The sequence below is a fragment of the Schistocerca piceifrons genome, chromosome X, assembly GCF_021461385.2.
Source record: "Schistocerca piceifrons isolate TAMUIC-IGC-003096 chromosome X, iqSchPice1.1, whole genome shotgun sequence".
Taxonomy (NCBI): domain Eukaryota; kingdom Metazoa; phylum Arthropoda; class Insecta; order Orthoptera; family Acrididae; genus Schistocerca; species Schistocerca piceifrons.
In genome coordinates, this window is record NC_060149.1 from 337,326,690 (window position 1) to 337,352,816 (window position 26,127).

At 38.1% G+C, this 26,127-nt stretch overlaps 1 protein-coding gene across 3 annotated transcripts in view; it reads right to left on the reverse strand.

Moving 5' to 3' along the window:
* Positions 1-26,127, reverse strand: part of LOC124721469 (sorting nexin-7-like) — a 191,176-nt gene that overhangs the window by 55,565 nt on the left and 109,484 nt on the right. For all 3 annotated transcript variants that reach the window (XM_047246463.1, XM_047246464.1, XM_047246462.1), the window contains 2 exons: positions 15,007-15,156; positions 11,394-11,528 (listed from right to left, as the gene is read on the reverse strand). In XM_047246463.1, coding sequence (XP_047102419.1) covers positions 11,394-11,528; positions 15,007-15,156 — 285 coding nt within the window. The remainder of the gene's footprint in view (positions 1-11,393; positions 11,529-15,006; positions 15,157-26,127) is intronic.

Sequence of the window (26,127 nt, forward strand, 5' to 3'; positions counted from 1 at the left end):
AAATGCTGCGCAGCTAGCGCCATTCGACGGCCAACACCGCGGTTCCTGGTGTGTCCGCTGTGCCGTGCGTGTGATCATTGCTTGTACAGCCCTCTCGCAGTGTCCGGAGCAAGTATGGTGGGTCTGACACACCGGTGTCAATGTGTTCTTTTTTCCATTTCCAGGAGTGTATTAACTGACAAAAATACTAACTGATTAAATCACTTATTGTTTTTACTCCTGTGGCACTATTCAGTTTACAAGTAAGGATTGTAAGATTGTCAGTTTTACTGAGCCAGCTAATGGATAGGAACTAATAGTCAACTTTATTATTGACATTTCTTAAACCTAGAAGAAAATTTTCATTTTGACATTCAGTTTTAAAAGTGCAATAGTTGCCTTATTTGAAAGAGTAGTTGTGTTTATTGATCAGGAATTGTTTTAATTGCAAAAGGTGTTGAGGCTGACCATTTTGCTGAGTCAGACATTGGCATATAATAGTTAAACCAGTTTTAAAATTTATTATTGCTATTTCTTAGAATTGGAATAATATTTTATTGGTTTTAAAACACGGAACGAAAGCCTCATTTGAATGTGTTGTTACTTCTCTTAATAAGAAATTATTTCAATTGTAAAAAGTTTTAAGGCTGGCCGCGTTGGGGTGTTAGCAAGTGGAAGGTTTAAGTTGAACTAGTTGTCAGTTTATTGGTGCTATTTCTTGAAATCGAAACAAAATTTTCCTTTTAGTATTCAGTCTTAAAAGGTTTTAAGGCTTGCCACATCTGTACATATTTATCATTTCAACCCAATCAACTTGCAACAACAAGGAAAAGGAAATTAGACTTTTTTTAAATTTACAATAGAAAATAAACCACTGAAGGCAACTAAAATAACATACTAGCCCTGCGTATAGCTGATTAACGTACAAGAAGAAAAACACCGATCTAAATGCGTAGGAAAATCTACAGAAAAGTCAAAACTAAAATTTGTAAAACCGAACCTGCCTTTCTGTATAGTTGATAACTTGCCATTAGATTAACATGTCCTCAAACCAGCTTATAAAATGCAATCTGTTAGAATATGTTGTATGGAGATTTGTCTGGCACAATCATCACATAAAGACCAGAGTACAAAGTAGCCAGTGACCACAGAGGTCAGAAGGTGTGACTTCATTCCATATGCCAAAGCCAGTCAGCTGGTTGCAGCAAACTGCAATTAACATCAAGAAATTCTTACTAATACTTGCAAATAAATTATTTTGAACAGTGAGACTGTAGCCTGTTGAATAATGGCACACAGATTCCCTGAATTCATTTGTGCCCTTGAACCCAACAATGAAACTGGTATTTCTTATTTTGCTGTAGCACACCACAAAAAGTCTTGGTTATTTTAAATATTTTTTTCTGTTGGGTCTACCTGTGTTGATATTTGTAGAGCACTAAGAGAATTTGAGCACTCATAAATTTCTTTCATCAGTGACATGGTATTCTATGTAGCACTTTGTCATAACACTTGGGTCAGCTCTAAGTACTGTAAATCAATTAGAGATTCAACTTCTCTGGCAAACAATAATTAAATTTGTTTCATGCACTGACACCCATAATCAAGACAGGATAAGACAGGGACCTTGTAAAATTAGGCAACAGTAACTGGGTCTGCTCCTACTACATTGGGCTTAACATATTTTAAAATTTTGATTATTTGTAGAGACTGCATTTTAATATAGATTAGGTGAGAGACCTAGGTATATTATGCCTCCCACCTGGCATATGGCAGCTGCAAGCCCGAAAATTTGTATCACCAGGAACAAGGTGTACTGAAATGGTGTCCTTGCTGTGAATGCAATGTCAAAATTAGCCACACTTAACCTACAGGGTACTTTTATCTGAATTTACCTTACAGGACCCCACAAGCTCAGCGTTTCAAATAATTTTGAGATAAAGGACCACACGAAGATGTTACAATGTCATCTGGTATGTATTCAATGAATGTGTTTGATATGTCTCCAAGTATTATCACATGTGTATTCAACATAAAAAGACATCTGTTATGTGAATTCTCAACAATAAAGCTTTGTCCACTGGGAACAGGTTCTCAGTGCTGAAATGCTATCTCCTGAAACTGTAAAAGCACTAACATAGAAACTGTATTACGACAAGGCTCCCAGTAGGATATCAGTTTACCATGTAATACATTGTTTTCTGTATATGACTAGTGAGGGCAACACTAAAGTATGTAGCATCCTCTCCCTGTTCTACAGAGGGTAATAAATAGAGTACCTTTCCATGAGTTGGAAAATTATTCTACCACATATTCAAAAATTATAAGAACAAGGATATTTAATTTTGTCTGTGATTTGTCCTATCAAGAACCAGGTGTTGTGTCACACATCACACATAAAGCAGAACAGTGAATTGTATAAAGGGAGCAGGAGCTGACTGCAGTTGAAGGCTCTCAGGTGGAGCCACACCAAAATACAAAATAAAACATATTTCTCAAAAATGTATTACAGAATTCATATTAGCAGGACATGTTTTTGAAAATTTCTCAGAGATTTAAATAACAGTGACATTTTTGGAACGGTTAAATAGAATACATTTTTTTTGAATGGGTAGTAGCTAGTCTGAAGGTTGTACATGAAATGCTATTTACCTCCGTGTAATAGACGTATGGGAGCATGGCTTCCATTAAGGACAGTTCTTATGGGCTTCCTGAAGGCTCTGTTTGTAGAGCCTATAGGTGTCTCACCAATCTCCACATGATTTTCACATTCTGCTGCTTAAAAGGGAATCAAAAGGGTGGCTGAACCTTCACTCTCAAATCTTCATCTCTGAATCTCTCATGTTTTATGCGTCATTAATCAATGTCTTGACAAAGTTACAGATTTTTGTTTCTGGCATTGGCAATCCACAGGACGAAAGGCATGTTACGCTTGTAACTCACTAGATTGCAGCAGAATATGGGAACATGTGTGTCACTAACTGGCAAGAGCAAATAATTGCATGAAACATGTGCCATTATCTTCAGATGCTAACAATTTTCTTGCCTGTTAATGGAATTTGTGGGATAAAATGCATTATTTGCAGGTTTCTTTGTGAGTGTATTGTACCCAAGTTTCTATGAGTTTTATTTTATTGTGAACAACTGCATTACACCTAGAGTCTTAAAAACTGTAATATCAAGCAATATGCTTAGCCAACATCATCTTTCCTTGCGCTTTAGCACAAGAAACCACACAAAATTATACATTTTGGAAAGTTCTTTGATGTGGTCTATCAGTTAAAACTGCATATTTTTAATATGCAAGTAAAAAACATAAAAACCATCAATTACAGTATGTTATAACTGCTCAGTTTCCTTCTCTCAGCCCATCACAGCACAGGACCTGTGACATCACCGAAACATCTCAGTTTTGTCACTCATGAAAGCCATGAACTGAGCACACACTGGAAACATTAAATGTCAAGTTCATAATTGAAACATCAAACATGCAATGAAGCTATTATCTCATATTTGGAGGTCCTCACCTTTAAAGTGTTACAAATCTCTCCAATATGCTTCATTTTTAATATGGTTTGATGTGCTAAATTTTTGGGAATTGTGACACAGCCTGTAAATTTTTTAGAGAGCCCTCACACTGTATTTTTGAGAGATAACAGCCACAGCCTTCCTGTATGGCAGCCATGAGCAATACCTGCAAGAGAGGGAAAGCTTCAGCCAACCACAGCCCAAAAATGGGCAGTTCTAAGTTACATTTTAGTTGGTTGATTGATTCAGGGGAGGGGACCAAACAGCAAGGTCATCAGTTCCGTCGACTTACAAAAGGTTGGGGAAGGGAATCAGCAGTGCCCCTTCAAAAGGGACCATCCCAGAATTTGCCTTACATAATTTAGGGAAATCATGGAAAACCTAAATCAGGATGGCTGGACACAGGTTTGAATCGCCATACTCCGAATGAGAGTCCTGTGTGCTAACCACTGCGCCACCTCACTCGGTGGAGTTACATTTTGATAGGGGCAGCTGTAGGTTATGTTACTGATAGGAGACCCAACTGCTTTTGTGAACTGGTGTACCGTGGTTAAATGCTTTGCAAGAACACGAAAATAAAACAGCAATGTACTTGGAATAAACTGAACAAGATCGTGCTGCTGCTAAGAGACTGGCCTTATATCTGGAAGGCTGGAGAATCCGATCTCCATCAACATGTACTGATTTAAGTTTCCTATGACTTTCTTCTATCATTTTAAGCGAATTATGCGATTGTTCCTACAGTAAGTAGGTCCCATCCTAGTCAAACTTTGTGATACCATGATATGTCCAGTAACTTGTAAATGTTACCCATAGACAAATAAAACGGATGAATAAAAACAACAACAGAAGCCACCACCACCACCACCACCACCAGTTGGCTGGTCACATTTGCAATATGAGCCATACTTCCAAAAAACTAGCTCAGTGTTTAGGTACACTGCATCCAGTTTAGGTTCCCAAGCACCCAACATGGCCAGTGTCATGGCTGTAGGACAAGTGAACAAGTGAAATGTGGAAGTGAAGTATGTGCATGTGCACACACACACACACACACACACACACACACACACACACACACACACACACACACGGTCACAAGAAGTAGTTCGTCATCTCCTCCGAAGAGTTTCTTACAAACAAAGAGATAGATTCCTTTAATAGTTTGTTTCACATTTTGGTTTAGTCCTATACAATCTGTTGAACAGTAAATGAGTAATGCAGAAATTTCCTAAATTGTAGAAATTTAAAATTTAAGAATGTTTTGGACTGAAATTTACTATTGAAAAGCATTTATTTGTTACCCGATTGAAATAAGAATTAGCTTCAGTGAAAAACATGTTATTAGATGAAACTTATTGAAAATTATAAAGTAAAGAAACCCACAAAAACTAGAGTTTTCAATAGCAAATTCAAAATTTATTTAAAAAACAAAAACTTTCATTATGAAGATTTAAAATTCTAGTTTCCTAAAATGTATTCTTTTGTTATAACTGAAAGCATAATTAGAAAGGTATTGTAATTAGAAAGCTTATGTTTCTAGGACTTTTTGGTGTTTCTAAAGAAGTTATATGCACACGAAAAGTGCACCAACTTCATAATTGCTCAGTCACATGTTCCCTATGTATTCACATGTATATGCACTCAGATATCGTAGGTTCTATAAAACAATTTCTTTGTGATGTGTATTTTCTAGGTGATCTTTTAAAAAATCATTTTGGGAGAAAATGAATGTCAACAACTAATGTGCAGAAAAATGTTTCAATAACATCAAACCCACTTCAAACAAACATCAAAGTCATGAATGAGATTTTCACTCTGCAGCGGAGTGTGCGCCGGTATGAAACTTCCTGGCAGATTAAAACTGTGTGCCCGACCGAGACTCGAACTCGGGACCTTTGCCTTTCGCGGGCAAGTGCTCTACCATCTGAGCTACCGAAGCACGACTCACGCCCGGTCCTCACAGCTTTACTTCTGCCAGTATCTCGTCTCCTACCTTCCAAACTTTACAGAAGCTCTCCTGCGAACCTTGCAGAACTAGCACCCCTGAAAGAAAGGATATAGCGGAGACATGGCTTAGTCACAGCCTGAGGGATGTTTCCAGAATGAGATTTTCTCTCTGCAGCGGAGTGTGCGCCGGTATGAAACTTCCTGGCAGATTAAAACTGTGTGCCCGACCGAGACTCGAACTCGGGACCTTTGCCTTTCGCGGGCAAGTGCTCTACCATCTGAGCTACCGAAGCACGACTCACGCCCGGTCCTCACAGCTTTACTTCTGCCAGTATCTCGTCTCCTACCTTCCAAACTTTACAGAAGCTCTCCTGCGAACCTTGCAGAACTAGCACCCCTGAAAGAAAGGATATAGCGGAGACATGGCTTAGTCACAGCCTGAGGGATGTTTCCAGAATGAGATTTTCTCTCTGCAGCGGAGTGTGCGCTGATATGAAACTTCCTAGCAGATTAAAACTGTGTGCCCGACCGAGACTCGAACTCGGGACCTTTGCCTTACGCGGGCAAGTGCTCTACCATCTGAGCTACCGAAGCACGACTCACGCCTGGTCCTCACAGCTTTACTTCTGCCAGTATCTCGTCTCCTACCTTCCAAACTTTACAGAAGCTCTCCTGCGAACCTTGCAGAACTAGCACTCCTGAAAGAAAGGGTATAGCGGAGACATGGCTTAGTCACAGCCTGGGGGATGTTTCCAGAATGAGATTTTCACTCTGCAGCGGAGTGTGCGCTGGTACGAAACTTCCTGGCAGATTAAAACTGTGTGCCCGACCTTTGGAGATGAGATACTGGCAGAAGTAAAGCTGTGAGGACCGGGCGTGAGTCGTGCTTCGGTAGCTCAGATGGTAGAACACTTGCCCACGAAAGGCAAAAGTCCCGAGTTCGAGTCTCGGTCGGGCACACAGTTTTAATCTGCCAGGAAGTTTCATCAAAATCATGGTTCATTTGCATCTCCCAAGTCATGAGAAAAAAAATTATCTTTAATAATATTTGTAATTATTACTTTCTACTGACAGATTGCTACTTACTGTAAAAAAGACATGTCGAGTTGCACACAGGCACAGTTAAAATACACTTATACATAAAGCTTTCGGCCACAGCATTCATCAGTAAAGAGGCAGACACACATGCAAGCACACCTCACGTACACACGACCACCAATTCCAGCATCTCGCACCAGAGACACTGGAGTTGGCGCTTGTGTGTGTGTGTGTGTGTGTGTGTGTGTGTGTGTGTGTGTGTGTGTGTGTGTGTGTGTGTGTCTTTTACTGATGAAGGCTGTGGCCAAAAGCTTTATGTAAGTGTCTTAATTGTGCCTGTCAACAACTTGAAGTGTCTTCTTTATGGTAAGTAGCAATCTGTCTTTCCCTATATTGTTGATATTCCTGCCTGGAGTTTCCATTGTTTGATTACTTCCCACTCAGAAATATATAATGCAAAGTTGGTGTTAAATATGCCAAGTCTGCACTTATGATGAGCCATGTTGTACGTTACACATTACACTATTTGGCTGTGTAACACTATATGAAGATTTTGTAAAATGAAACATGATTTATGTAGCTAATCAAAGAAATACTATTACAAGATGTAATATGTTAAAGACAGAATGTTACCAGGATAGCACATATCTATTTTTGTAGGAAACTCATGTGGTTGCTGCACACAAGGATTTTACAACTTGTTGCAAGGGTCTAAGTATGGGTATCAACTTTGCAGTGAATATTCTGCATGTGTTTGGTACAGGCAGCATCCATGGGGAGTTTTCAGCTCGTGCATCAGTTGTCAGCTGCATGCATAAATCCATAACAATAAGGGGTGCACAGGATCTTTGCACTCAGTGGGTGGGTTACACACTGTGCAAAATTAAGAAAAAATATGGAAGTCAAACCTTGAGGGGGGCCTTAAGTAATTAAACAGGGTTTCATGAGCAGAGCTAATTATTTTTCTGATTAAGACCATGCAGTCAACATGAATTTATACTTAGTGTGAGTCTCCTCCCCTTCTTACAACAATCAGGAGTCAACTGAATATGGAAATATGGCCAAATAAAATGTTCAGCAATTTTATGTTTTATAGGTTTCCTCCCCCCAATGAACAATGGACTTTGCCATTGCGTGCTTGCGTGCCTCAATGATACAGATAGCCGTACCGTAGGTGCAACCACAACGGAGGAGTATCTGTTGAGAGGCAAGACAAACGTGTGGTTCCTGAAGAGTGGCAGCACCCTTTTTCAGTAGTTGCCGGGGCAACAGTCTGGATGACTGACTGATCTGGCCTTGTAACACTAACCAAAATGGCCTTGTTGTGCTGGTACTGCGAACGGCTGAAAGCAAGGGGAAACTACAGCCGTAATTTTTCCCGAAGGCATGCAGCTTTACTGTATGGTTAAATGATGATGGCGTCCTCTTGGGTAAAATATTCCGGAGGTAAAATAGTCTCCCATATGGATCTCCGGGCGGGGACTACTCAGGACGTCGTCGTCATCACGAGAAAGAAAACTGGCATTCTGCGGATCGGAGAGTGGAATGTCAGATCCCTTAATCGCACATGTAGGTTAGAAAATTTAAGAAGGGAAATGGATAGGTTAATGTTAGACATAGTGGCAATTAGTGAAGTTCGGTGGCAGGAGGAACAAGACTTCTGGTCAGGTTAATACAGGGTTATAAATACAAAATTAAATAGGGGTAATGCTGGAGTAGGTTTAATAATGAATAAAAAAATAGCAGTGTGGGTAAGCTACTGCCAAAGCCATAGCAAATGCATTATTGTGGCCAAGATAGACACAAAGCCCATGCCTACCACAGTAGTACAAGTTTATATGCCAACTAGCTATGCAGATGAAGAGATTGATGAAATGTATGATGAGATAAAAGAAATGATACAGATAGTGAAGGGAGACGAAAATTTAATAGTCATGGATGACTGGAATTCGATAGTAGGGAAAGGATGAGAAGGAAACATAAGTGAATATGGATTGGGGGTAAGAAATTTAAGTGGAAGCCATCTGGTAGAATTTTGCACAGAGCATAACTTAATCATAGCTAACACTTGGTTCAAGAAACATGAAAGAAGGTTGTATACATGGAAGAACCCTGGAGATAGTGGAAGGTTTCAAATAGATTATATAATGGTAAGACAGATTTAGGAACCAGATTTTAAATTTTAAGACATTTCCACGGGCAGATGTGGACTCTGACCACAATCTATTGGTTATGAACTGTAGATTAAAACTGAAGAAACTACAAAAAGGTGGGAATTTAAGGAAGTGGGACCTGGATAAACTGACTAAACCATAGATTGTACAGAGTTTCAGGGAGAGCTTAAGGAAACGATTGACAGGAATGGGGAAAGAAATACAGTAGAAGAAGAATGGGTAGCTTTGAGGGATGAAGTAGTGAAGACAGCAGAGGATCAAGTAGGTAAAAAGACGAGGGCTAGTAGAAATCCTTGGGTAACAGAAGATATATTGAATTTAATTGGCGAAAGGAGAAAATATAAAATTGCAGTAAACGAAGCAGGCAAAAAGGAATACAAACGTCTCAAATATGAGATTGACAGGAAGTGCAAAATGGCTCAACAGGATGGCTAGAGGACAAATGTAAGGATGTAGAGGCTTATCTCACTAGGGGTAAGATAGATACTGCCTACAGGAATACTGAAGACACCTTTGGAGAAAAGAGAAACACTTGTATGAATATCAAGAGCTCAGATGGAAACCCAGTTCTAAGCAAAGAAGGGAAAGCAGAAAGGTGGAAGGAGTATATAGAGGGTCTACATATGGGCGATGTACTTGAGGACAATATTATGGAAATGGAAGAAGATGCAGATGAAAATGAAATGGGAGATATGATACCGCATGAAGAGTTTGACAGAGCACTGAAAGATCTAAGTCGAAACAAGGCCCCGAGAGTAGACAACATTCCATTAGAACTACTTATAGCCTTGGGAGAGCCAGCCCTGACAAAACTCTACTATCTGGTGAGCAAGCTGTATGAGACAGGTGAAATACCCTCAGGCTTCAAGAAGAACATAATAATTCCAATCCCAAAGAAAGCAGGTGTTGACAGATGTGAAAATTACAGAACTATCAGTTTAATAAGTCACAGCTGCAAAATAATAACACAAATTCTTTATAAACGAATGGAAAAACTGGTAGAAGTCAAACTCGGGGAAGATCAGTTTGGATTCCGTAGAAATGTTGGAACACATTAGGCAATACTGACCCTATGACTTATCTTAGAAGATAGATTAAGGAAAGGCAAACCTACATTTCTAGCATTTGTAGACTTAGAGAAAGCTTTTGACAATGTTGACTGGAATACTCTCTTTCAAATTCTGAAGGTGGCAGGAATAAAATACAGGGAGTGAAGGGCTATTTACAATTTGTACAGAAACCCGATGGCGGTTGTAAGAGTCGAGGGGCATGAAGGGGAAGCAGTGGTTGGGAAGGGAGTGAGACAGGGTTGTAGCCTACCCCCGTTGTTACTCAATCTTTATACTGAGCGAGCAGTGAAGGAAACAAAAGAAAAATTTGGAGTAGGTATTAAAATCCATGGAGAAGAAATAAAAACTTTGAGGTTTGGCAATGACATTGTAATTCTGTCAGAGACACCAAGGGACCTGGAAGAGCAGTTGAACGGAATGGACAGTGTCTTGAAAGGAGGGTATAAGATGAACATCAACAAAAGCAAAACAAGGATAATGGAATGTAGTCGAATTAAGTCGGGTGATGCTGAGGGAATTAGATTAGGAAATGAGACACTTAAAGTAGTAAAGGAGTTTTGTTATTTGGGGAGCAAAATAACAGATGATGGTCGAAGTAGAGAGGATATAACATGTTGACTGGCAATGGCAAGGAAAGCGTTTCTGAAGAAGAGAAATCTGTTAACATCGAGTATAGATTTAAGTGTCAGGGAGTCGTTTTTGAAAATATTTGTATGGACTGTAGCCATGTATGTGAGTAAAACATGGACAATAAATAGTTTGGACAAGAAGAGAATAGAAGCTTTCGAAATGTGGTGCTACAGAAGAATGCTGAAGATTAGATGGGTAGATCACATAACTAATGAGGGGGTATTGAAGAGAATTGGGAAGAAGAGAAATTTGTGGCACAACTTGATTAGAAGAAGGAATCGATTGGTAGGACATGTTCTGAGGCATCAAGGGATCACCAATTTAGTACTGGAGGGCGGTGTGGAGGGTAAAAATCGTAGAGGGAGACCAAGAGATGAATACTAAGCAAATTCAGAAGGATGTAGGTTGCAGTAGGTACTGGGAGATGAAGCATGCACAGGATATAGTAGCATGGAGAGCTGCATCAAACCAGTCTCTGGGTTGCAAACCACAACAACAACAAGTCAACAACAGGATATTGTTATTGACATTGTGTAAGGAATAATTAAGCATTTCAATTCTTAAATATTTTGAAGTTCTGTTACATTCAGGAACACTGCACATACTGCCAGAATGTAACAAAGTGCAATAATGAGTGAACATCAACCACTGTTTATAGCAAACTCAAGAAAAATCCATAGCAACAAGTAAAACATACAATGGCCATGTCCATCAGTCATGGATAGAAAATAGAAAATGCAAATAAATTACACACATTTATGAAGATATTAAGTCACACTTTGCTATAGCCAAACATTAGTAGATCTGTTAAGTCTTAAATATCATAAATGTAACCAAAGGGAACTATTTCACACATAATAATTCACACAGACTCAACTGATATACACAAAGACACTTGTTCTTAAAAAAAAAAGAAAAAAGAAAAAAAAAAAAAGAAAAAAAAAAAGAAAGAGAGGGTTCACTCCAACTTTCAGGCTCCTGATGAAATGAAGTCATAAATCAACTTCAAAAAATCTATTAATACCTGCTCATAATATTTAATCTGCTGATTTGCAAGTGCAAGAAATATTTTCTTCAGATCTTCTTTTTTCTCGTGGTTCCAACGCTCCAAATCAGCTCTCAGATCTTCATTTGCACATTCAACTTTGTCTTGATTTTCCTAAACAGTGTAGGTATTTTAATTGGTTAGCAAATTCTCTTCAGTTAAACTAAAATGATGAAGGCATACTGAAAAGTAATGTCTCCAAATTCTTTATTTGACAATTCTTAAAGATATTTCAACAAACAAACATTATTGACATTCCGCATCCTCATTCTTCATGTCTACATATTTATTTCTCAATACGGTCACCCTCGCAATGAGCACATTTCTCCCAATGAGAGACCAGTTTGTTGATATCGTCACTGCAGGTTGTCTGACTTTTTTGATGGACCCACACACTTTTGGCTTTGGCTTTGTTGATGGCCCCGCAACCTCCGCTCTGCTTCCACCACTTCGTCACTTTCAAAGTTAATCCTCAAAAGTGGTCTTAAAGTTCTGGAAACAGATGAAAATCAGATGGGGCCAATTTGGGACTGTAGGGATGGTGATTAGTGACAGTGAACCAAAGGAAATGGATTGTTGCATATGTCACAGCACTCTAGTGCAGATGAACTCTTAGAACTCTAAACTCTATTACACCAGACTATTTCTCATGCACCAATGCAGTTATGTTTAACACCACTTTGTTACATGCTATAATTCAGATGCTTCTAGTGGTGGAGGGCTGCAAATATGTAGACATAAAGAACAGATGTAGAATGTCAATAACATTTGTTTTGTTTAAAAAGTTTTATGAGTTTTCACATAAAAATTTGGAGGCATTACATTTCAGCTCTCCCTCATATTTAATACAAAAAAAGACTTCAATATTAATGATTCCTTTACCAATGTAAGTTAATAGTATTAATAAAACACATTTGTTGTTTTAGTCAGACATATCTTTCATTTACAAACAAGTTGTTCTTACTACTAGTGTTACACTTATATAACTGTTTACATGTCTTACATTCTACAGTCTGCAAGGTAGATTACCTAGTTCTGCTAAGCCCAGATTAGATTTAGATTAGATTTACTTTCATTCCAATTGATCCGTAGTGAGGATGTCCTCCAGGATGTGGAACATGTCAGAAAAACAACAATACATGACAAATATTTACAACTAAAACAAATAAGCTAATGTACCATTCCACAGGTCCCAAGTGGAATGATCGTCATTTTTCAATGAACACTATATGAAAGAGTCATTTTACAAATACTAATGCACTGAATTTAAAATAAAAAAGTTTTTTTATTTATTTATAGGGTAATAAACATGTAATACAACTACTATAATACTTATTTACAATGAACACATTACTGCACTGAAATGGTGCAGAAGTTATATTGTACTTATATATAAGTCAGTTGGTTTTACTAAGAAATTCATCAATGGAGTAAAAGGAGTTGGCCACCAATAAATCCTTTAGGCTTCTCTTAAACTGAATTTCATTGGTTGTTAAGCTTTTTATGGCTGCTGGCAAGTTATTGAAAATGTGTGTTCCTGAATAATGCACACCTTTTTGTACAAGACTAAGTGACTTTAAATCCTTGTGGAGATTATTCTTATTTCTAGTATTGATTCCATGAATTGAGCTGTTGGTTTGAAAAAGTGATATATTTTTAATGACAAATTTCATTAAGGAATAAATATATTGGGAATTAGTAGTTAGTATCCCTAGTTCCCTAAACAGGCTTCTGCAGGATGTTCTTGAGTTCACACCACATATAACTCTTACTGCACATTTTTGTGCCCAGAAAACTTTAGCTTGGCTTGATGAATTACCCCAAAAAATAATCCCATATGACATTATGGAATGAAAGTAAGCATAGTTTGCCAGCTTTTTCATTTTTATATCCCCTATGTCTGACAAAATTCGCATTGCAAACAGAGATTTTTTAAGACGCTTCAGCAGTTCTGTGGTGTGCTCCTCCCCAGTTGAATTTATTATCAAGCTGTAATACCAAGAATTTAACACTGTCCACCTCTTCTATCTTCTTGTCATCGTATGTTAGACAAATACTCGTGGGACACCCCTTACAAGTTCTGAACTGCGTGTAGTGTGTTTTTTCAAAGTTTAGTGACAAAGAATTGGCTAGGAACCAGTGATTAATGTCCACAAATATTTTATTGGCTGATCTTTGTAAGACTACACTTGATTTGCTATTTATTGCAATGTTTGTATCATCGGCAAACAAAACAAAATTGGCATCTGGTAATGTTACTGATGAAAGGTCATTGATATACACAAGAAAAGGTAAGGGCCCCAAATTGGAACCTTGTGGGACCCCACATGTAATTAGTTCCCGGTTGGATGATGCCCGATAGCTTGATACATGTCTCTTTCCCAATAACACCCTTTGTTTCCTGCCAGAGACATAAGATTTGAACCATTTTGCAGCATTTCCTGTTGCACCATAATATTCTAATTTACTTAAAAGGATATTGTGATTTGCACAGTCAAATGCCTTTGACAGATCACAAAATATACCAGTTGCCTGCAATTTTTTGTCTAATGAATTAAGCACATTTTCACTGTAAGTGTAGATAGCCTTCTCAATATCAGAACCTTTTAGAAATCCAAACTGTGACTTTGACAGTATGTTATTTGAGATAAGATGGTTATAAAGACGACTGTACATTACTTTTTCCAAAATTTTTGAGAATGCTGGCAACAGTGAAATTGGACGGAAATTTGATGCTATTTCTTTATCTGCCTTCTGAAACAGTGGCTTAACTTCAGCATATTTCAGCCATTCAGGAAATATTCCACCGATAAACGACTGGTTACACAGATAGCTTAATATGTTACTTAGCTCAGAATCACATTCTTTAACTTTGTTGAGAATCACCATACCTATTTATGCTTTGTTTCATTACAAGACTATCAATTTATACTAGAACAAAACAACTACATCAGACTGTTTTTAAGTAGCCACCACTGTCTATCCATAACATCCACACTGTGTGGGTATCATACTATTGAACACAACTTCTTTCAACTGTACAAAAAATGTTTCAACCTCCAAGAGGACTATGAAACTTCCTGCCACATGAAAACTGTGTTACAGACCAGGACTCAAATCAATAACATTGCTCATACCACCTGAGCTATCCAAGCACAACTCGTGATCCACCATCACAGCTTCATTTCTCTCAGTATCTCTTTCCTACTCACAAAACTACTTCCAAAGTTCTCCTGCATACCTTTCAGGACTAGCACTCCTGAAGGAGTTCTACAAGGTACACAGGGCAACTCCTGTGAAGTACAAAAGCTAGCAGAGAGGTACTGGCAGGAAGACAGTAGAAAGATACTGGTAGAAGTGTTAGGGCTGGTCATCAGCTGTGCTTGTATAACTCAGTCAGAAGCAGCATTGCCTGTGAAAGGCAAGGTTCTGAAATTAGTCCTACACACTGTTTCAGTTTGCTACAAGGTTTCAAAACAATTCGCACTCAGAGTGAAAATTCATGCAATGTTTATAAATAAAAATATACAAACCAACTTGAGGAAAGGTTTTTATTTAGTTTAAAAGATCATTCAGATATCTATTAACTTACCTCTACTTGCTTGATTAGTTGTGGTATAGAAACACCTAATTTTTGAATTTTTTCCTCTCTTGCTTCACCAGAACTTCTCCACAATGAGCCTCCTCCAAGACTGAAGTTCCCTCCAGAATTCATTGGAACCTGTTGCTCCATAGCCATCAGCTGTTAAGGCAAAACGATTTCTTATGAAACTATGGTTTTCACAATAAGAAGAGAACTGTAAAATCTTTAGATACAGCTGAATGTACAATTAACAGGACAATGCATATTCTCTGGAACTGCGATGCCTAAGAAAGGTGAAATGTGGAATTCAAGATGTATTGGATGTGCCAGATAGAAAGGCAGTAGCTATAAACATTCTTTTATTGCTTACCTAAACCTATATTTTAAGTGTAAATACACTAAATATAAATTACAGATGTTGGTCATACAGCAAATCAAACTCTTAAATCATGTTGTGTCAGGTGCATATTGCAGTAGCCAAAAACTTTACAGGAAACCTTCATTCACTAGTGTCCTGGTAAATAAATTTACAATAAATCTGAACATTTACAATTTTGGAAGTGATAAATTCTACAAAACATCCTTTACAACCAGTTCAGAAAGCTTTGTCTATATACCAGAAGAGAATGTTCAGAGACACATCTATAATATAAGTATTACATTTTTGGTGACACCTGATTTTCAAGTACAGATCAGAATCATTTGTAATAACAATAATCATTGAGGTACACGGGAGAGATGTGCCTGTATGTGTGCATGCACACTCTGGTAAGTGTGTGTGTGTGTGTGTGTGTGTGTGTGTGTGTGTGTGTGTGTGTGTGTGTGTGTGTGAGAGAGAGAGAGAGAGAGAGAGAGAGAGAGAGAGAGAGATTTAACAATAGAAAACCTCAACAGAAGGTCACGAAAAATTCCCCTGATTTGAAATGGATTTTATAGTACATTTAAAAGAAGCACATTGTATAATCAATACTCAAGCCATCTCACCAAGCATTGCAAATTGAACTTAAGAAACAATAAACAAAATCTATATCACCATATGGGCCAATGTACATACCAAAGAGAAAAATTTTATAATAGCAGGAAATCTATTGATTTGATGTAATTATATTTTCCTGTAGACATGCTGAGTCTCAACTTTATCTTCGATAAGGGTAAAAGCTGAAGTAGGCAGATGTGCTATCCACACCACCACCTTGGGCACTGTGGCTAACACAGCTGCACAGAATACCCTGGTCCAAAGCCCTCCCCAACACAATCTTGATTTTCCCCTTTTTATATTATCAGTATCGCCAAGGCTCTCCAATATTGGAATAGTACCCCAGTTTTGTACATAATGGGGAAATCTTGCATGTACCTCAGGTGTAGATCATCTATTGATCTGATGTAATTATATTGCAATATCCGAGACCCCTGGAGACAGTTGTGAATTGAAGTTTGTGTTGGGGAGGCCACTGGACTAGGGCAGTCCATGCAGCTATGTTAGGTACAATGCCAGGATGGTGTAGTGGATAGGACATCTGTCTAGTAAACAGGAGACCCAGATTCACGTCCCAGCCTTGGACAAATTGTAATTCATTACTTCAACTTCTATCCTTATTGAATACCAGGAAAGATGAGGGAAAACTTTTGTGATCTCCTCAAGTGCACAATAACCCACATAAATAAAAATGATATTAAGATCTCATCAGCGGACTTCAGTGCCCAACTATGAAGATAAAAAAAAAAATACTGAGACATAACTGGGAAATTAGTTCTATGCTAACATATCAATACGAATGGCCATACACTTGTCAAACTCTGCAGACAACACAACATCTCAAAGTCTACATACTACACATGAAGGCCAGACAGACCTAAAACCAAGTGCTAAAAGGAATAGACATAGTCTAAAGCAAAATCAAATTCACACTTCTAAGGATGAAGAAATAGAATACTAATGAAGAAAACAAGACTTACAACTCTCACCAATTAATCAGAAATGACAATTATCAAGAAATAACCTGAACCATAAAATTAACAAACAATTTAGAAAAACTGATACCAATTTCCTAACAACTGCTGAAAATTTAGCCCCCTTAAAACCTCAGAGATGGCTGATGAACTTCAAAATGTGACAAATTTCATGAACAAAGACAGCAGACATGGTTAAAATTTCAATTCTGCAAAATAGTAGAAAATGTCATCATTCTCAAAAATATCAGAAAAAAATTCACCAACATTATCAGACAAATCACGAGACAATATCAGAATGCTCTGATCCGCTGAACAGAAGGAATCAACCACAAAACCTCTTCCTAAGGCTTTTTCACTATATATTCTACCTCAGATCTAGAAATCAGTCACTGTGTTTCTGTAAAACAGAATACTTAATTTGTGCAATTCCAGAAGCTATTTCAAAATCTATGGAAACCAACAAAAAACTACAAATCCCCTTCATTAGTGCCAAAAAGTAAGGAAGAATAATTGTGCACAGCAATAATGAAAGGGCCAAAATCACTGCAGAAGCGTTCAAGAAAATTTTGAACTGTGAAGAACCCAGAAACTTTTCAAAATTACCTTAACAAAAAAATTCTGCCATCAGCTCAAATTCTGGAAGCAACTCTCAAGGTGCTGGAAACCACATGGCACCATACAAAATTTGAATAACAGAAAAATTCCTTTAACATTGGACCATGACTTTAATCCGCCCATTCCACACAAAAAGGAGATAAGAGTGTTCCACATAACTACAGAGGTACTGCACATAAAAGATTTTCTACAGAATTTTATATAATAGGTTTAAACAACAGGAGAAGATGTAAGTTAATAACTGGAAGGTTTCAGACCCTGGAGAAGCTGTGCACAGCAAATCATCGCTTTAAAGTTAGCCACGGCATATTACAGTCTATCAAATGAGCCTCTTTGATTTACCATTGTAGATTATAGAAGATGTATGATTGTGTCCACTGATCTTCAATATTTCAAATCTCAAGAAATTTTGGAAAATGTGAAGATAAGTTCAGAGTAGGATTTGCTGGTCCTTGCCTCATAAAAACAGGTTTAAGTTTTGCTGGCCCTTGCCTCATAAAAACAGGTTTAAGTTGGAGACTGTTCTTCACCTCTGGTGTTCTATTATTTGTTGGAATAGTGTTTTATTGTGTGTTGGACTACTTAATAAGAGGGTTAACCCACAGAATAGTAAAATTGGAAAATCCAAAGTCAACATAACTTTAAATCACTTGATATTTGTTGATGACTTTGCTCTACAAAAACATTCAGGAAACTCAACAACAAGTTAAATCACTATAGAAAATAGTACAGAAAATTGGCATCAGAATAAGCTTAAAAAGTTCTATCAGTGTAAAGAAATTTAAATACTGAAGAGAAATAAATTATAACTCTCAACCAAAACTTATAAGACATAACAGATTAAACCAAGATATATATCACCATGAATACAAGCAAATAAAAGGTGCCATGCAACAGCCAGAAATTTAAAACACAAATAGTAATAAATAAATAAATAAATAAATAAATAGCACATGCAAATGATACTGATTTCAAAACAATACAGCAAAATAGACAGACTACTCAAAAAGAAAGAATAATATCACAAAATGCATAGCTAAAAAATACCAGGAGATGTATTTTGTTCTTTGGGCATTTAATGAGGACACCATAAAATGGAGCCATCAGAAGAAGTATGTGTCCAAAAAGTTAAGCATAATCACAAAAAAGAGGACATACTGTCTTCAGGATGTCCACAGGATTACTTAACAACATACAGCTTAATCACAAGACATTTGGCAAACAGCAGTGTCCAAAACACAACGTTAGGAAAGTTCTGATAGCTAAGATACAAATTTGTGAGACAACAACACAATTGGGAAATCTCTTCTGCAACAAAAGAAGCTGTTAAGAGTGGATATGGTTACTCCTAACAGCCACACATGCTGCATAACTGTGTGGCATGCTCTCTATGACATGGTTCAAGAGCTATCTTGGTAGCAGAACCCATTCCTCAGCACGAATGACGCGCAAGTCTGGAAGTGTCCTTGGTGGAGGCTGATGAGTTGCCATATGCCTCCCTATCATCCATAAAGAGGAAGTCTGGACAAAACACACCTCTGAAACTGCTAACATGTGGTACCAGTATCTTACCTCTGTATCTGAGCGTTTACGGTATTCTTCTGACCACCAACAAAGATACGCAGCTATGTATGGCCATTTAACATGATGCCTCCTCACACCATCACCACCAAATCAGTCTCTTTCCCAAATGTTCCTTGGGTTGTATCAGCTACCATGTTCTGTTCAGACTAACGTGTGACAAGAATCATTTTGCAAACTGAAGCAGGATTCATCAGTGAAGAGTACATTCCTCCATTCACTCATTGCCCAATTTTGATGCTGCCAACTCCACAATACTCAGGCCCAAAACTGTCCAGCATTGAGCAGGATGGACATATGGCAAACAGTGTTGCCATTCTGAGCCTCTGATACACAGTTTGTCAGGAAACAGCAACTTCTGAGGCAGCTGCACACTCTGCAGCCAATTCTCCTGCATGTGTACTCCGGTTTCATTGGACAGTTACGACCAGTTATTGGTCCTGCCGTGGCGTGATTATTCTTCATCGACCTTGTACAGTCCTACGACGAACTTCTCCGGTGTCTCGACACTGTTGCCAAAGCCTTGAAATGACACTTGCTGGCACATCCAAGGATATTGAGACTTCAGTACATGTCTAGTCTGCTTCCAGGCAGACTAGTATTCTACCCAGCAAAACCTGGTCCAAGTAGCGTCTTTGTGACATTATGTTGTCAACTTCATAAAGAGACTGCACTCTGCTCGCCATGAATGGACAAACAAGACAAAAATGAGTGGTACTGTTTTTATTACCTTTTGGTTATGGCACTATTCACAACACAGAGTATTCCTTTCCTATACAGAGTAAGCAGGTAAAGTCCATAAATAAATATTTATGGTGACGAAGAAATTTGGTAACTTTTTTTTATTCTGTCCATGTAAGTTGCATGGATATACAATCTTTTCTGCAGGGGCTACTGGTTTCAGGTTGACACACCCATTCTCAAACCACACTCCTTGTTTTAACCATAATTAGTCAAACAATATGGTGCCAAAAGGCATGGACAGCTTCTGTACAGAAAGTCAAACTGTGGGCAACACACACACTCAATAAGTTAGCCAATGCATCTCTTACACCAGTTTGTTTTATTCTAGTATTCAATAAAATCCTCACTGATCCATTTTTCTTTTTAAAAAACTACCACTGGAATGTGACACTAACTCCTGCCTAGCTCTATTATTTCCAATGCAACATCTTTTGAATTCTGGCCCTGACTGTTTTCTTATTTGCCACAACAACAGAAAAATGTTTTACTTTTATTACATCATGGGTTATCACTCAGTGACTCAAAGTTAGTCACCTGCCCAGGTTTATTAGAACACGAATTCTGATGTTTGCGCAACAGTTAAAATAGCTCTGATCTCTGTTCTTCAGACAAATGTTGCCTTTCATCTTATTTATTTTTTTATCTGCTCTACTGAACATGTCATTTCCTTGACTTTTTCTCTGCAAGTGTGCTTTTATTTACTTCTTGTTAATTCCGTTTACAATCATTGTTTTCTTATATCCTCCAGCATCAAAATCTAAAATCTTATTCTTAACAATGTGCAAGAAATCCATCCACAAAGTAATCTTCTTAGTCAAACCAGGCACCACAAAACATTTAGAAGAAAAACAGTTTCCATCAATCTCGAGTAACAACAACAACAACAACAACAACAACAAATATTATTATTATCTTCCTTCCTTTCTCAGACCTTAGGTCTGGTTAAAAATGGAAAGTGACGCAGACCTTGATCAAGCGTGACTTCCTTTTAACTGTACGGTATATGTTACGTTGCATTTAGAAACTTTCGGGTAATTGAACATGTATCGATAATTACAGATTTCTGTAGTTGTATATATACGTTTGGATGTAGCTGTATTGCGTTGATGTACTGGTGGATATTGTGTGGTATGACTCCTGTAGTTGATAGTATAATTGGTATAATATCAACTTTATCCTGATGCCACATGTCCTTGACTTCCTCAGCCAGTTGGATGTATTTTTCAATTTTTTCTCCTGTTTTCTTCTGTATATTTGTTGTACTGGGTATGGATATTTCAATTAGTTGTGTTAATTTCTTCTTTTTATTGGTGAGTATGATGTCAGGTTTGTTATGTGGTGGTGTTTTATCTGTTATAATGGTTCTGTTCCAGTATAATTTGTATTCATCATTCTCCAGTACATTTTGTGGTGCATACTTGTATGTGGGAACGTGTTGTTTTATTAGTTTATGTTGTATGGCAAGTAGTTGATGTATTTTTTTGCTACATTGTCATGTCTTCTGGGGTATTGTATATTTGATAGTATTGTACATCCGCTTGTGATGTGATGTGCTGTTTCTATTTGTTGTTTGCAAAGTCTGCATTTATCTGTTGTGGTATTGGGATCTTTAATAATATGCTTGCTGTAATATATGGTGTTTATTGTTTGATCCTGTATTGCAATCATGAATCCTTCCATCTCACTGTATATATTGCCTTTTCTTAGCCATGTGTTGGATGCGTCTTGATCGATGTGTGGCTGTGTTACATGATACGGGTGCTTGCCATGTAGTGTTTTCTTTTTCCAATTTACTTTCTTTGTATCTGTTGATGTTATGTGATCTAAAGGGTTGTAGAAGTGGTTATGAAATTGCAGTGGTGTAGCCGATGTATTTATATGAGTGATTGCTTTGTGTATTTTGCTCGTTTCTGCTCGTTCTAGAAAGAATTTTCTTAAATTGTCTACCTGTCCATAATGTAGGTTTTTTATGTCTATAAATCCCCTTCCTCCTTCCTTTCTGCTTACTGTGAATCTTTCTGTTGCTGAATGTATGTGATGTATTCTATATTTGTGGCATTGTGATCGTGTAAGTGTATTGAGTGCTTCTAGGGGTAACATCTTTGATTCATAATCAGAACGTCTTCCGTCCTGGGTTCGATGCCCGCCACTGCCTAAATTTTGATAAATAGTCAGCATTGGCGGCCGAAGACTTCCGGCATAAGAAGTCAGCCTCATTCCGCCAATGGCCTCGTCAAAGAGGGCGGAGGAGCGGATAGAGATTCAGGGCACTCTCTTGTCCTAGGGGTGGGAAATTGCCTCTAAAGGCAGAAGAATCAGCAATGATCAACGACATGAGGATGCAGAAGGCAATGGAAACCACTGCATTAAAGACACGTAACGTGTATCCACAGGACATGTGGCCTGTAATTGAAGAAGTATCATGATGATCTCTCCACTGGCGAAAGATTCCGGAATAGTCCCCCATTCGGATATCCGGGAGGGGACTGCCAAGGGGGAGGTTACCATGAGAAAAAGATTGAATAATCAACGAAAGGATAACGTTCTATGAGTCGGGGCGTGGAATGTCAGAAGCTTGAACGTGGTAGGGAAACTAGAAAATCTGAAAAGGGAAATGCAAAGGCTCAATCTAGATATAGTAGGGGTCAGTGAAGTGAAGTGGAAGGAAGACAAGGATTTCTGGTCAGATGAGTATCGGGTAATATCAACAGCAGCAGAAAATGGTATAACAGGTGTAGGATTCGTTATGAATAGGAAGGTAGGGCAGAGGGTGTGTTACTGTGAACAGTTAGGTGACCGGGTTGTTCTAATCAGAATCGATAGCAGACCAACACCGACAACGATAGTTCAGGTATACATGCCGACGTCGCAAGCTGAAGATGAACAGATAGAGAAAGTGTATGAGGATATTGAAAAGGTAATGCAGTATGTAAAGGGGGACGAAAATCTAATAGTCATGGGCGACTGGAATGCAGTTGTAGGGGAAGGAGTAGAAGAAAAGGTTACAGGAGAATATGGGCTTGGGACAAGGAATGAAAGAGGAGAAAGACTAATTGAGTTCTGTAACAAGTTTCAGCTAGTAATAGCGAATACCCTGTTCAAGAATCACAAGAGGAGGAGGTATACTTGGAAAAGGCCGGGAGATGTGGGAAGATTTCAATTAGATTACATCATGGTCAGACAGAGATTCCAAAATCAGATACTGGATTGTAAGGCGTACCCAGGAGCAGATATAGACTCAGATCACAATATAGTAGTGATGAAGAGTAGGCTGAAGTTCAAGACATTAGTCAGGAAGAAACAATACGCAAAGAAGTGGGATACGAAAGTACTAAGGAATGACGAGATACGTTTGAAGTTCTCTAACGCTATAGACACAGCAATAAGGAATAGCGCAGTAGGCAGTACAGTTGAAGAGGAATGGACATCTCTAAAAAAGGCCATCACAGAAGTTGGGAAGGAAAACACAGGTACAAAGAACGTAGCTGCGAAGAAACCATGGGTAACAGAAGAAATACTTCAGTTGATTGATGAAAGGAGGAAGTACAAACATGTTCCGGGAAAATCAGGAATACAGAAATACAAGTCGCTGAGGAATGAAATAAATAGGAAGTGCAGGGAAGCTAAGACGAAATGGCTGCAGGAAAAATGTGAAGACATCGAAAAAGATATGATTGTCGGAAGGACAGACTCAGCATACAGGAAAGTCAACACAACCTTTGGTGGCATTAAAAGCAACGGTGGTAACATTAAGAGTGCAACGGGAATTCCACTGTTAAATGCAGAGGAGAGAGCAGATAGGTGGTAAGAATACACTGAAAGCCTCTATGAGGGTGAAGATTTGTCTGATGTGATAGAAGAAGAAACAGGAGTCAATTTAGAAGAGATAGGGGATCCAGTATTAGAATCGGAATTTAAAAGAGCTTTGGAGGACTTACTGTCAAATAAGGCAGAAGGGATAGATAACATTCCATCAGAATTTCTAAAATCATTTGGGGAAGTGGCAACAAAACTATTCACGTTGGTGTGTAGAATATATGAGTCTGGCGATATACCATCTGATTTTCGGAAAAGCATCATCCACACAGTTCCGAAGACGGCAAGAGCTGACAAGTGCGAGAATTATCGCACAATCAGCTTAACAGCTCATGCATCGAAACTGCTTACAAGAATAATATACAGAAGACTGGAAAAGAAAATTGAGAATGCGCTGGGTGACGATCAGTTTGGCTTTACGAAAAGTAAAGGGACGAGAGAGGCAATTCTGACGTTACGGCTAATAATGGAAGCAAGGCTAAAGAAAAATCAAGACACTTTCATAGGATTTGTCGACCTGGAAAAAGCGTTCAACGATATAAAATGCTGCAAGCTGTTCGAGATTCTGAAAAAAGTAGGGGTAAGCTATAGGGAGAGACGGTTCATATACAATATGTACAACAACCAAGAGAGAATAATAAGAGTGGACGATCAAGAACGAAGTGCTCATATTAAGAAGGGTGTAAGACAAGGCTGTAGCCTTTCGCCCCTACTCTTCAATCTGTACATCGAGGAAGCAATGATGGAAATAAAAGAAAGGTTCAGGAGTGGAATTAAAATACAAGGTGAAAGGATATCAATGATACGATTTGCTGATGACATTGCTATCCTGAGTGAAAGTGAATAAGAATTAAATGATCTGCCGAACGGAATGAACAGGCTAATGAGTACACAGTATGGTTAGAGAGTAAATCGGAGAAAGACGAAGGTAATGAGAAGTAGTAGAAATGAGAACAGCGAGAAACTTAACATCTGGATTGATGGTCACGAAGTCAATGAAGTTAAGGAATTCTGCTACATAGGCAGTAAAATAACCAATGACGGACGAAGCAAAGAGGACATCAAAAGCAGACTCGCTACGGCAAAAAAGGCATTTCTGGCTAAGAGAAGTCTACTAATATCAAATACCGGCCTTAATTTGAGGAAGAAATTTCTGAGGATGTATGTCTGGAGTACAGCATTGTATGGTAGTGAAACGTGGACTGTGGGAAAACCGGAACAGAAGAGAATCAAAGCATTTGAGATGTGGTGCTATAGACGAATGTTGAAAATTAGGTGGACTGATAAGGTAAGGAATAAGGAGGTTCTACGCAGAATTGGAGAGGAAAGGAATATGTGGAAAACACTGATAAGGAGAAGGGACAGGATGATAGGACATCTGCTAAGACATGAGGGAATGACTTCCATGGTACTAGAGGGAGCTGTAGAGGGCAAAAACTGTAGAGGAAGGCAGAGATTGGAATACGTCAAGCAAATAATTGAGGACATAGGTTGCAAGTGCTACTCTGAGATGAAGAGGTTAGCACAGGAAAGGAATTCGTGGCGGGTCGCATCAAACCAGTCAGTAGACTGATGACCAAAAAAGAAAAAGGTCTGTGTTACTTCATTTCACTACTCCAAATGAGTAGGTCAATATTGGTATAGCAAAAGTATTTATAGCTTTTGTCTTATTTCTTGCTGTCAATTCTGTTTTGAGTATTTTTGTTAGTCTTTGTCTATATTTTTCTGTTAGTCTCCTTTAATATTTGTATTATCTATTCCTATTTTTTGTCTGTATCCTAGATATTTATAGGCATCTGTTTTTTCCATCGCTTCTATGAAGTCGCTGTGGTTATCCAATATGTAATCATCTTGTTTAGTGTGTTTTCCCTTGACTATGCTGTTTTTCTTACGTTTGTCTGTTCCAAAAGCCATATTTATATCATTGCTGAATACTTCTGTTATCTTTAGTAATTGGTTGAGTTGTTGATTTGTTGCTGCCAGTAGTTTTAGGTCATCCATGTATAGCAAATGTGTGATTTTGTGTGGGTATGTTCCAGTAATATTGTATCCATAATTTGTATTATTTAGCATGTTGGATAGGGGGTTCAGAGCAAGGCAGAAACAGAGAGGACTTAATGAGTCTCCTTGGTATATTCTACACTTAATCTGTATTGGCTATGATGTGATATTATTTAAATTTGTCTGGATATTAAGTGTGGTTTTCCAATTTTTCATTACAATGTTCAGGAACTGTATCAATTTGGGATCTACTTTGTATATTTCCAATATTTGTAGTAACCATGAGTGGGGTACACTATCAAAAGCTTTTCGGCAATCAATGTATGCGTAGTGTAGTGACCTTTGTTTAGTTTTACCTTGATATGTCACCTCTGCATCTATTATCAGTTGCTCTTTACATCCTCATGCTCCTTTGCAACA